Genomic DNA, 13,064 nt, shown 5'->3' with positions numbered 1-13,064 from the left:
GTAAAATGCCATTGAGATAATGAACCTCATTACAACATGTTTTCCCCTGAAATAATAGCAGCAAGACTCCAGTTTGTGAAGTACAAGCTGGTTGAACCCTTAGCTGATGCTTGATTTAATTAATGGGAGGATGCAAAATGTGCAAGCAGGCCAGTATTCCTCTCACAGACAAAATGATAATTACCAAACCCTGCAAGTGATTTGTAAACAGCAGACGGGTATTTTTCCTAAACTGACTAATCCAGTAATGTGATTATCTCTTATTACAGCCTTTTGTCCACTCTGCCTCACATTTTGAGATGAAACCTGATATTTTTCCTTTAATATGCATATTAAAGATGATTCAGTTCTTTTTAAATCATCATGCAAATGCCCCAGGGCTTTGTATTTTTTACTTACTGTGCTGTGGTGCTGTTTTATTTGGATCAAGAAATGGTAAGGAAATGGTTGCAAATATGTTTTGCTTAAGCAGTTTATCTTCTTAGTGCAGCTGGAGTTTTTATTTCACACTCAAATGCACTAGTAAAACATCAGGAACCTTTTTTTTTCTAGTCTGTGAAGCAACTGAGTACAGCAATAAGGAAACTGGAGTAATTTAGTAAGTATTTATAATTCTTGAATAGTATCCTAAACAGATAGTCCTTCCTCCTTTTTGGAGCCTGATATAGTATCTGAGTATTTCATAGTCTTTCCAATGCCCTTATACTCCACTAACCTCATGAAAAAGGAAGATGAGTTTACCTGCATTTTACAGATGGAAAGCTGGGACACAGGGATGTGGGGCCTACCTGTATCCTGTCATGGAAATGCATGAATGATGGGTTGCCATCACATTAGGACTGTCACACTAGGTCTTCCCTGTGAATGCTGATGTGCTGCAGCAGGTGCCAGGCAGCTCTGGTGAGTGAGCTGCAGTGCTGGTGGGTGGCGGCATTGCTGGGAGGGTCTCCGGTGGGAGTCACCCAAGCCCCTCACAGAGAGTTTATGAGTGGTTCAGAACAGAGTGCACAGGGAATGATACTGACCTGTGAATCAGACTTGAACTGTAGTGGAGAGTAAGATATGAAAGCCTGTATAAATTATTTTTTTTTCAGTGCGGTCATGTATACTGTCCCCTACTATTGCATGTTGTTTTCATAACTCTTTTTAGTGGCGACATAGCATCATCATAAGGAAACAAGAATACTTACCCTTCCAGGAGTAAAAATTTCTTCTAGGCACTGGCTGCAGACAGACTGGAGTTAGTTCCTTGGTGAATGAGCAGCAAGTGTTCTTCTTTTGCCTCTTCACCAGCAGAAAGGATCAGTAATGGACCTTACAGTTCTTCTGAGTTGTAAAGGCCAATGGCACACCTGTAAGCCGTGCCAAGTAGGATGTTGATGAAAATATTCCTGCTCTTATTTATTGTAGCTTAGAGCAATATAGATGAGTTCTTTGTCCTTTAATGGTGTGACTCATTTTGGGGCTGTGTCTGTTAAAGTTCACGAGTGTATTTGAGTGTTTGTAGAGTGCTGCTATATGAGTAAGGCTGGCCAACTGTTTGTATTTTTTTTTCGTGACCAGATGGTTCTGTTTTTGTTCTGCTTTTTTTAACCCCTTGCTTTAATAGTTTTTTATGTACTCTTTCTGCTCACCACTCCTCATAAACTATTGCAGTTTGCACCAGAATTAAAAAAAAATTAGGATTACTCTGGCTAATGATTTGAGTCCAGGGTTGCACATTCGATCAAGAATTGGTGTGTCCCTGTATTTCATGTATATCTGCGCTTGAAATGGGAAGATCGTTCTTCTTATGCATCTTCACAGTCATTGTGTTGTATTTGTCCTAGTGAGGAACTGAGTCTGTGAAGACACTATAGTCATCAGATAAAGAGCACCAATCTTCAAGACCAAAATGGGATAAAAAATCGGAGCTGGAGAGAAGTTCTAAAGAGAGTTTAATAGTTATTCTCTCTATAGAAAAGTGTGCTGAATTTAAGAGTGACTGAGAGTGGATTGTACTCCTCAGAAATTGCTCTAAGGTTTTTGTTTTCCAGCAAGTTTTGACCTACTTGTTGGAATTCCGTATGCAAGATAACACATTCTCTTCACATTTGTGAAAGATGAGGGAAAGAAATCCCAATCTCTTAAAATTGTTGTGTATTATTTAACTCTATATGACATTTCTCAAAAGTAGGTGACCTTATGCTTGAAAGCCAAATATGAACCTGGCACAATGTCCATCCAATTCACTGTGAGTTCCACATGCTTCTTTGTGGGCTCCATAAGTCCCAATTCATTGTTGTTAAAGCAAATGTTTATTTGACAGTAGAGAACAAAGCAACCAGACCCATTTAGAGTATTATTTCTCAGTTTACATCTTTCTAGATCACAATAGAGGCCAGAACTTGTATTACAAACCATTTAAAATGGAAGATTTCTTTCTCAACTTTTACTCCAGCTGCTGGATGGAGACTGGCTTGGGAAGAGGCTAATGAAAATGCTCTTATACATTTTCATTTTAATGTGATACTTGTCCTCAAAGAACTGAACACAGGCCAGCAATTCATTCCCTGCCCTAGGCAGCATTTGAATAGCCTATTATGTCTTGACACAAATTACTCTACAATGGGTTGAGCCAGAATAGAACCTGTAAACTAAGGTGGAAACCTGGCCTCATCTTTATCAGACATATCCTGTCCTAACTATTCCTGTATCAGATTTTAAACATGTTTAATGAACTGTATTATTTTGGAATGTTGTGTTGCCTGCGATACCTGGAAGTTAAATAGTTGTGATTTGAGTTTCTGTTAGGTGGTAACCTGCCAAATGGCAAGACTGGTATGAAAATATAGTCTGTATCTTGAGCATATGCTATAAACAAATAATGATTCTCTCAAACAACAATAACATATCTTCAGAGTTATCATTATTTCTTATTTTCTCTTGCCACATTTTCTTTCATTTCTCTGTGACCTCCACCCTTACATTATGTAAGCCTATAGACTGCAAAACTTGCACATCTAAAGTGTGCATATTTTTATTGAAAAATGAAGCCAACCCATTATGACCATACCTGTATGCCAATCTTGATCCTCTGCAACTGAAGAGATAGCCAGACAAGGAATAAAACCTTACGTTAGCACCATGGCTTTTGCCCACGTGATATGGTAGCATAAAATTTTCCATCGGTAGAAGCAGCTGATTCTGGAATAACCCCCTCTCCAGATGTTTGAAGTCTTGGTGAGGAAGGTTTTTTGTGTGTGGCTGAAATATAGTTAATGTGGTCTCTGGCTTTGATGACCTTAGCACTGTTTGTTCAGAAACCTCTTGGGGAGTAGCCAGACAAGACTTCAAAAGGGATTAAACCTGTCCATTTTCTAGGAGGTATTCTTTCCATAATATTTGCTGAGAGGCTGTGAAGGAGGCAAGATAAGAGAGTACAGCTAAAATGAAAAGAGTTGCTCTCTGGGAAGGCGTGTCCTTTGAATGACTTTATACTCCACTCCCAGGTCCATTGCCCTACACTTCTTGATCCTACTCCAATATGTGACAGTGAGTCTGGAAGCATTGTTGCAGTTAGAAGAGTTTTTTGTGGTTGCTCTCCATCAGCCACCAGGCATTAGGGCCTCTCTTGCTTCAAGATCTGCATGAGGAAATCTGTAAAGTGAACCAAGTTCAGTGCTACAGGGAGCAGCTGCCACCCAGGAAGCACCAAAACAGAGGTGTCTGTGCTATCCACAGTCACAGGACAAGAACAGAAGCTCTCTTCTCCTGTGTCCCAAAGGAGAGGAGATCAAAACGGCCTTTTCATCCAGATAGCGGGTTACTTTAATCTCCCAAACTTCTGCCAGCTTGGGGGAAGCCTTTTAGTGAGTAATACAGTATAGAATCAGACCCTGAATAGGTCTTTCTTGTATTAGCATAGAGAAGCACTCTCCATTCCTGTTTTTTCCTTCTGGTTCATTGCCCTCCCTCCCCTAGTCTGTCCTGCTTGACCACGTGCTTTCTTAAACGGCCAAGAACATCCATCTCACTTTTGTCACAGGATGATGCCTTTTGTGCAAACATAAATATTTAGAGAAGTTTACAAAAGATTAAGCTTCATCGAGTCAAGTATTCCTGCTAATGCAGTGTTGGGACAAGTCAGGAGGGAGCAAGAGCCTGGGCTGCTGTGCACAGCTGTTGCAAGATCAAACTATGGAACATTCATTTTTGACTCCACCAACCTCACTGATCAAAACCATTTTCAAAGTTGGCTGCTATTTTTTTCCAGAGTGAAATCCTTCCCATCAAAACAGCTTCTTCAGTGTGCAGGCTTTGTCTGTGTTGTGAATCTCTTGCCTCAGTTTTATTGTTATGCAAATTCCTGATGTAGATAATGCTGCATTTACTTGAACAGTGAAAAAAAAATTCAAGTTAGAGAAGTTCTTAAGATGCAACTCAGAGCAAAAACAGTTGGGAGATCTGTGATTTGATAGTTTGGATTTCACTCTGATCATCAATGTCTGAGAAAAATTATGCTGTATTCCTTATTAATGTAATACAGGGACACTTCAAAAGACATAAATGAGAAAGTCCTGTGTAAGTAAGAATATGAATCAGGAACATAAGAGGATTTGGTTTGTGGGTTTGGGTTTTTTTTTTTCCTAGTAAGGTAAAACAGACAGAAGTTATTCCAGAATTTATGCAGCAAAGAAAGTGATAAGATTATAGAACTACATGCAAGGCAAATGGGTGCATGTGTGCAAACACACCAGCATATCTTTCCTTTAAGGGGCTGTGTCCATCTTCAGTCTCAAGCACTGATAGTTTGGCTTTCTGCTCCAATGGGAAGTGGATTTGTCATACTAGCTAAAATACTATCTACCTTTTGGACAGCTCACAAGTAACACCACTGTGGTGATGACTGGTGAAAAAATAGATGTCTGGCATGCTTTTCTTCAGTGCTGCTTTGCTGCTCCTTTCTAGCGAGGAGACCACAGGAAATCCACAGGAAATCCTACCTTCCTAGAAAAATATCCTGCTTCCTCCTAAGGACCTGTGGATCAGGCAGCTCAACTTGACTTTGGGCAAATTGAAAGAGAATATTCTTTCATAGGAAGTGGCTCAAGCTTCATTGTTTGAGACATGGAAAACCACAGTAGAAAAAAAAACAACCAGTCTGACCAAGATGACCCTTAAAAGCCTCTTCTAACCAACGTTTTTACAGTTTAGTGAAGTCACAAAATCTAACGGATTTTTCCCATCTTTGGAATCTGTGCTTCTCTGATAAACTTTGGTAGGCCTTGTATTTTGTTCCATTCTTTTTAAATAATAACTTTTTTTTTCTGATATTTTAATTAGAGATGCATATAATTATTGTTTTTATTGCCAGTTTTTAATTAATTATGCTATTCTCTGGGAATACTAGAAATTTTTAAGCATTCTTCCAGCAAGCTGAATTTGCAGCACCCTAATACTTTCAATATATTCCTGTAACTGAACAAATTTAATGAACCTAAAGAGGTTATTTTAAATTTAGTAATACAATGAGAAATATGCTTAAGGTTGTAGGCCTAAGACTTTGATGACTAATGTGAATGGACAAATTAAAACTCACTTATCATTAAACTTGCAAATGTTGCTGAAAGTAAGTTCGTGGTTCAGGCTGAAGTACAATCTAGCTGAATTACAAAGGAGTTTGCTGTTTGTGATAGATCTCACCCACGGTTTTTGAGATCAAGGTGTCAGCTCAAAGAAGAAAATCTGAGGAAGATATATGGTGTATATAAAATTTGGGTTAGTTTCCTTTTCACAGAGTTTTGTCTCCTGAATAATTTCCAAATTTGGATCCACATCCTGCATCACCTGATTGCAGTGGATGTTTCTTGCTGTGCAAAACAGAGATGGGCCAAATCATGAAAAGGTAATGAGGTGCCCTCAAGCTGCGTTGATTTGAGACGTCATGCAGTTTTTTTCATCATACCATAGTTTTTGGTGGGGATCCATACAAAGAGACTGACATACAGAAGTAAATCCTCCCAAACTCTGCCTGTGCTTCATAGAAAGCAAACTCCCAAGCATATGAGGTCTAGTATGGAGTTGATTCAGGAGCCCAACTCTTTGGGGAGTAATTTTTGTCCTTTGTGAGTAACTGCTGAACAAGATGAGTGGTGAGCCCTGCTGTCCAGATACTTCATCTAAACTGGAGTGTGGCAGGGTGGGCTAAGCTTGATATAATGTTCTTCCCAATGTGCAAGTCTCTCAGCTGCAGGAAGTTTACTAAAGATGCATCTCCCTCAATATGAAAACTCATCACTTCTGAACTTGGTGGAGCCTTTGATAACAGCATGTGGATAATATTGGGTTTCTTTAGGAAGCAGCTAATAGAAAGTACTGAAGTTGTATGAATGTACTACTGTTTTTCTCATCTAGGAAAAAGCTTTTTTGTTTTTTAAATTGATACATTTAATATCTCCCACAGCAATTAAAGCCAGAAAAATGAGAAGAGAGATCCTGACAGTTATGTACTTAGAAATTCTTTAAATCTCTCAGTGAAGACTGTTCATTGGTTTCAAACATTTCCTTTCAGGCAAACCTTAAACTAGAGGAATTAGGTTCAGAAAAATGAGTTGCTGTGAGATTATGATTATTTTCCACGATTGTGGTAGCATATACAAAGTAGACAAAGCTTTCCAAACCAAGCAGAGGATACAGTCCCGATTCCAAAGCACATGAGTGTAAAGGGGCAAGGTAGGGAATAGGAGGAATGCAAGCCAAGTATTCAATGAATTACAGCTGGTAGAAAGTGATGGCAATTTTTCTGGAGGAGAAGAGAATGAAATTTATTCTTGTTTAGTGCAGAATATACTTAGTTAGTAATTCCCCTCAAACTGGAATATGAAAAAAAAAAAGTTTTGTACTCAAAATCTGTATTGTAGTGGTAGAAAAGTTAGAACAAGTAGTTTGGAGGGGAAAAAAAAAAAAGAAAAAACCACCCACAAGCCCAAACCAAAACATTCAAACATAGGTGTACAAAACATACAGAAATAAGTCTAAATATTATCTTCCCTTATCGTTGTGTCCTTGAAAAGCAGGTCCTTTCTTCCAGGTTTCTTTTCAGCTCAGTGACTTTCTGGGTTGCTGCGAACTGCGTAGTCCCTCTGGGTCTCGCATGACCCAGTCGCTCTCTTTTTAGAGGAACATGCCAGAATAACATGAAACAAACAACTAAAACAAATGCCATATGTCACAGCTTGCAAGATGAAAGTCTTAGCTGAACTGGTGTCTTTGAGGAATATGCATTTATTGACAGGAAAATATTTTAACAAAAGAACTTGGAAAATCCAAAACATTTAAAGATAATTCTTGCAAGCAAGAAAGTGAGTGTCAGTCTTCCTCCCACCACCACTCCATTTTCACATCTAATCGTTAGTTTGTTTTCTATTTAAAGGGTTATCAGTAGTAACATTAGAATTTTTGAGGTAAATAGGGAGAGACACTTCTAGCAATGTCTTTTCTTTATAACCTACTCATTTAAAAAGTTGCTGCTTAAGATTAAGGAAGTTTTTTAAGATTGATTTAAGCAAACAGTTGAGGGGAAACTGAGAAAATATGTGGAGAGATGTGTGCTGGACCCTCTGTAGTACAGAGTTGAGTACATGCCGCTCTGCTAGGAAGGTCTCTGACGGGCATATCAAGTTCCACAGTGTATTTTTTACCTCAGTTTGTATATTTTGTCTTTACCTAGTCATATCTTGAGGCTCGATAAACAGAAGTACCATGCCTGGATGTCTTGACAATTACCATCCCCAGCAGTAACAGGCACGTGGAATATTTGGACAAACATTTGTTTCTATTTTCAAAATTTGCTACATGACTGTAGCATCACAGGAGATGAGATTTTAAAAATTAATAAATTTCCTTAGGATAATAAGAGCTCTGATTTGGGGATATTGTTTTCTTTTCTTTGCAGGAAGAAGGTATCGTGAAGGAAATAGACATCAGTCATCATGTCAAGGAAGGTTTTGAAAAAGCAGATCCTTCTCAGTTTGAGCTGCTGAAAGTATTAGGACAAGGTTCATATGGGAAGGTAATTTTTATTGTTATCTAATCACCTAGAGCAATACTGAAAATATAATATCTTTTCTCTGAGTTAATTTACACTGATAACGTCTGTATATAAATTATATTGTAAAGGCAGATAAGCAAAGCTCTCTTATGTTCATTTTAATAACACTTTCGTCTTTTAGCTTGATTTCTGCATATAAACTAGTTTAGCAAATAGTGCTTATGGCTCTGGGCAGTGAGCATCACTGTTTATAAAATTAGATTCTCCTCCCTCTTTCTGACCTGTTCACCAGGGAATTGAGTGTGCCACTGCTGGAGGATATGAATAGGAACACTCAAAGACTTAAAAAAGTTAGATGCACAATTCTCACTAAGGGCAAATGAGACGTCAAGCACATTTCCAAGTCCCAGACTGCTGTTAAGCTCACACTCAGAGACCTGAGAAGATCCTGGAGATGAACCCTAGTGCAGAGGACAGCAATCATTATGGTGAGATCATAGGGGGGAAAAAAACCTGGTTACATGACTACGAGTTAATTTAGGGAAATAGCATTCTTCACATAACCTTAAGACCAAGGATTTTCTGAATCCCAAAGACAGTTCTTCTTCAGCAGGACATGTTAGTTGGAAATGAGAATATGAATGAAAGATGGAAAGTAAGAGGGAAGAGTCAATTCTACCTTAAAGTCTTTCCATAGTTTAAAAAAGACATTGAAACCTTTGGTACAGTAAACTTAATTAAAACCAGACATGAAAAATCTTATAATTGTAAATATATTATTTTGTGGGGTTTTTAAAAAATGCTTCCCAATCAGGGCCTTAGGAGGCATATTGAGAGTATTTATCAACTTCCTGAATATTCTAGAATTATACTGATAATTAAATCTATTAGAAGTTCCCTGAGATGAGAGGTATCAGGAAAGTTAAAATTCAATACCAAGTTTTAATCTAGAGAATTTCTGGAGAACACAGTGACGATATTTGAGTTTTGAAAATTAAATAAATGTGAAAAATCAAACAACTCAAAATTAGGTTTACTGTATGACTCAATACAAGAAGGAGAAGAGCGAGAGAAGGAAATGTCTTCTGCAAAAGCAGCACAGGCAGAATGGCCAGTTTTCAGATTCAGGCAGTAAAGATTTTAGAAATGGCTCACTGTCTGTCTGATAGTGTACTGGCATATTTCAGTATTTACTTTTTGAGTTGGTCTTCTAGCTTTAGCCTTTTTATAAGCAGAATGTCTAGTCTCTGCCACCACTTGCCAAAAGGAGATCTGATTTCTGGGAGATCAGAGTGAGGGTATGGACATTATACTTGTTTGAAGCTGTGTGTGATTACAAATGACTTTCTGTTTCTTATCCAGTCTTCAACCACCTAAATTTTCATCACCTTGGTACTTGAGCTAATGGTTCAAATCTTAAGTGTCCGGGAATGCAAGCCTTTAGGTTTTCAAGTTGTTCACCCAAGGCCTAAATAATTTCTTGAAGGATTAGAGATAATTTCTAATGGAGTGACCTCCACACTCTTGAGAGGCATAGCACTTGCTTGGCTTTCTAGATTAGGATTTGGTGATAACCCAATTGTTCCAGCTCAAGGTGTTTTGCTACTTCAGGTATTAGTAGCCTGAGGTGCTTGCAAACATATCAAAATAGAAAATTGAAAGTCATGCTCAGCCACATGCCTATGCTTTTCTGGGAAACTAGTATAGTATAGCTAATATAACCAGTCAAGTAAGCACTCCAGGGCCACTTAGTGGTTTCAAGAGTGATGTAGCTTTACCTTTAAGAATAATCAGAAGGATGACATCATTTTGCAGTACAATGCATTTTCGTTTGTTCTGTTTCCTTTTTGGTTTGATGATTGTTTTGATGTCCTCTGAAAAAGAACACAGTGTTCTTGACTCATCTTTTTTCGAGGGAATGCAGACAAGTGCCCTATCCCATGCTAGAGGGAACAGCTGACTAGTGACTAGTAACGTAAATTGCTAATTTTGCTTATTATAGCAATACAGGTAGTGGAAGTTTTGCAGACAAGATATTTGTACAAGTGCAGCCTAATATTTCTGCAGATGCAGCATGCTGTGTTGTTCTATGTGCGCTACTGCTTAAAACCATTATCTTAAGGGTTTGGGTTTTGGCCTTTTTTTGGGTAAAAATTCTATAACCATTTTTACAGAATAATAATACAGCTGAAAATCTGGTGTCTGGGCAAGCTTGCTTTTGACTTTCTGCTCCCTTTCAATGTAAAGCAAAAATTAAATCTTTTACTTGAGCTGGATAGAAAAATATCCTGGCTTTTCTCTGTAAACTTCTAAATGGATTGACTTCCTGTTAATGCTGAAGCAGCTGAGCTTAATTTATCATGAATGTTAATGAAAAACACTTCACAAAGTCTTATGTGTTCCTGTTGGATCCGGATTTCATCATTTGTTCCTAGAGTTGTGAGTGCTGGAGCTATTTGTATGTTCATCAAACTAGGAAACAGGAGATGGGAACAAGCAACATGTGCCCAAGCTCAGGGAGTCAGGGCACCTTGAGGAACTGTGCATATCTCCTATACACAGGAAACATCTTGAGAAGGAAAATCTCACCAAAACGTATCAGGTCATATGTAGAAGTGTGGTAGCAATGATGCTGTCAGATGTAAGAGTCCTGATTAAGGTGTTTAATTTTTTTTTCTATTTCTAGCTTCTGTACCTGTTTGGTAAAAGTAGTTCTCCCTCTCCACAAACTTTTCCTTAAAGGGTGTTTGAGAAGATCCTGATCTGTTTACAGAGTTTTATTTTAGTAAGATAAGTCTTTCAACTTGCAAATCATGAACTAGAAACAGACTTCCTCCTTTTTTTTTTTTTTTTTTCCTTTTTGCATTTTAGGTGGAGACAGTTAGTAAAGCTGCATGGTTCCTGGACAGGGAATTAATAAAATAATTGCCACAGAATTTTTAATCTAACTAGACATTCATTAGTTACGTAATTTCACCTTGGCTTTTTTAATTTATATATTTGTAATTATATGCTATGTATGGGTGACTGTATTTTTATTTCTGCATTTGTCTTCACTTCAGCTTCTGTCCAGTAACACAAGTGCTGAAATAAAAAACAAAAAAATAAAAAAGACACTGTTGTCTGGTACTTCTAACCTCAGCAGACAGAGTAAGTCCTGGGAATCAACTAAAAGATTTGTTTATTTTATTTTCAATTGTTAAAACACTGAAAGTTATATAAAGACCAAACTAAGCTACTGATTTCTTTGTTCGCTACCCTTCCAGTGCTCACATGCACTCAGGGGCAGATAAATATTTGCATGGAGTAAAACAAGTAGGATATATTTTTAGCTACAATGTTAGTTTATTTCAATTAAAAATTTACACTGTCAGAAGATGAGGCATAGGAGACTGTAACGGGGAAAACTATACTTATTATACTAACAGATTTTCAGCTGTATGGACTTTCTGCTTCAGTTATATCTTAGGCAAAGTCACCATTAGTGATTTCCAGCATAGAGCAGACCACACTGGTTTTTCTCTTTAATGTAATTGATGGCAATAATTTTAAGACTCTGCACATTCCTAAACACAAATGAGACATAATTTTTTTAATGTAAAGTTGGTCAGAATATGAAGAGGTATGTGCACCCTGATTCTGACTCTTCACCCAATTTTAATTGGATATATAAGGGCAATTAATAATGTCAAACATATTTTCTTTGTGAGGTGATAAAGGCTTAAAATTGATAATTTCTAGAGCTAGCTCAACCAACTGCAGGTGAAATAGATACGAAGTGTTTTCAGCTAGTAATGTTCCCTGGATTTCCCGAATAACAGTATCTATTCTCCTGTCAAATGCAGTAAGGCTTGTAAGTAGAAATTCAGTACTCATCTATACAAAACATTTACTTTTTACAGGTATTTTTAGTAAGGAAGATCAAAGGATCTGATGCAGGCCAGCTTTATGCCATGAAGGTACTTAAGAAGGCAACTCTGAAAGGTAAGAGTTGGGACAGTGGCTGCAGTCTCTATTTCCATGCTACTTAGTAATTACTTTTTCTTGCCATTTTTTGCATCTCTGCTGCTTTATGGTATATGAGTGCATAAATATGTCTCTGCTATCCTCTGTAGCAAATGTTCTAAAAAACACACAAAAAAATATATTACCTATAAAGTGTGGGAGAAGGAAAACAAGTGTTTGGAGTTTCCCAGCTGCAAGCTTTCTTCATTTTCTTAGTGTTATTTATAGGACTTCTACTGGGTATACGTTAATTTGTAATGCAGTGTCAGTGTCTTTCTGTTGCTGAAGTAAATAAGGATATTGTTGAAGTAAAACCTGGCTGCTACGGGGCAGAATGGCCTTCCCAGCTGGTGCCTCCTCACTTTGTGCCTGAAAACTCATGGGAGCGTGTTTTCAAGTGTGAGGAGTCATTTTGAGGTTGTTAAGATCATGCTGTTTCCTAGCTCGTGACCAGTCAGTGCATGGACTGTAGGAGGCCAGGGGCAAATGACTGATGTTTAAAAGCTGGTCATTCTCACCTGGGACCACTGGCTGCTACAGCTTCACTCAGATGGAAAAGAAATTGATAGTGAAGCCCAGGACTGAAAAGCAAACAGAATAAATTTGGTCTTAGTTGAAGTTCTTAGTGTTTGTTCCTCCATGGAGCTAGGAAGATTTAGTTGTCTTGTTTCCCTGACCTAGCACTGTACTCTGTTTTATCCTCTCAAAAGCCTGACACTTTTCTGCAGATAAGGTGGAGAGCATTCATTTTGCCTAAAGCAGATATTTTGCTTTCTCTTGGACAGTGTCATTTTGTGCAATGCAGCATAGTGCCTAAATTTCTATCCTAATGTGAAGAGTAATCATTTTGAAATAGTTCGCATCACTTAAAAAAACAGATTTCTTTAGCATGCCTCATTTTGAAGAAACAAAATACAAATTAATATACCAGTAATTGGAAGGTAGAGTTACACAGGTGGCGGCAGGCAGAGCCAGCACCTCTTCTGAATACTCGTCAAAAGGAGGAATTAGCACACCGGGCGTTTAG

At 37.9% G+C, this 13,064-nt stretch overlaps 1 protein-coding gene across 4 annotated transcripts in view; it reads left to right on the top strand.

The window, feature by feature from the left end:
- LOC114060001 (ribosomal protein S6 kinase alpha-2-like) overlaps positions 1 to 12,331 on the top strand; it is a 187,559-nt gene extending 175,228 nt beyond the window's left edge. For all 4 annotated transcript variants that reach the window (XM_027889102.1, XM_027889104.1, XM_027889105.1 and 1 more), the window contains 2 exons: positions 7,937 to 8,053; positions 11,935 to 12,331. In XM_027889102.1, coding sequence (XP_027744903.1) covers positions 7,937 to 8,053; positions 11,935 to 12,063 — 246 coding nt within the window. In that variant the 3' untranslated portion in view covers positions 12,064 to 12,331. The remainder of the gene's footprint in view (positions 1 to 7,936; positions 8,054 to 11,934) is intronic.
- Positions 12,332 to 13,064: the final 733 nt, after the last annotated feature.

Source organism: Empidonax traillii, unplaced genomic scaffold (assembly GCF_003031625.1).
Source record: "Empidonax traillii isolate 1590-97213 ecotype Southwest subspecies unplaced genomic scaffold, ASM303162v1 scaffold254:size1037790, whole genome shotgun sequence".
Lineage (NCBI taxonomy): Eukaryota > Metazoa > Chordata > Aves > Passeriformes > Tyrannidae > Empidonax > Empidonax traillii.
Note: the sequence above shows the minus strand (reverse complement) of the source record. Positions and strands in the feature narration are given on the sequence as shown.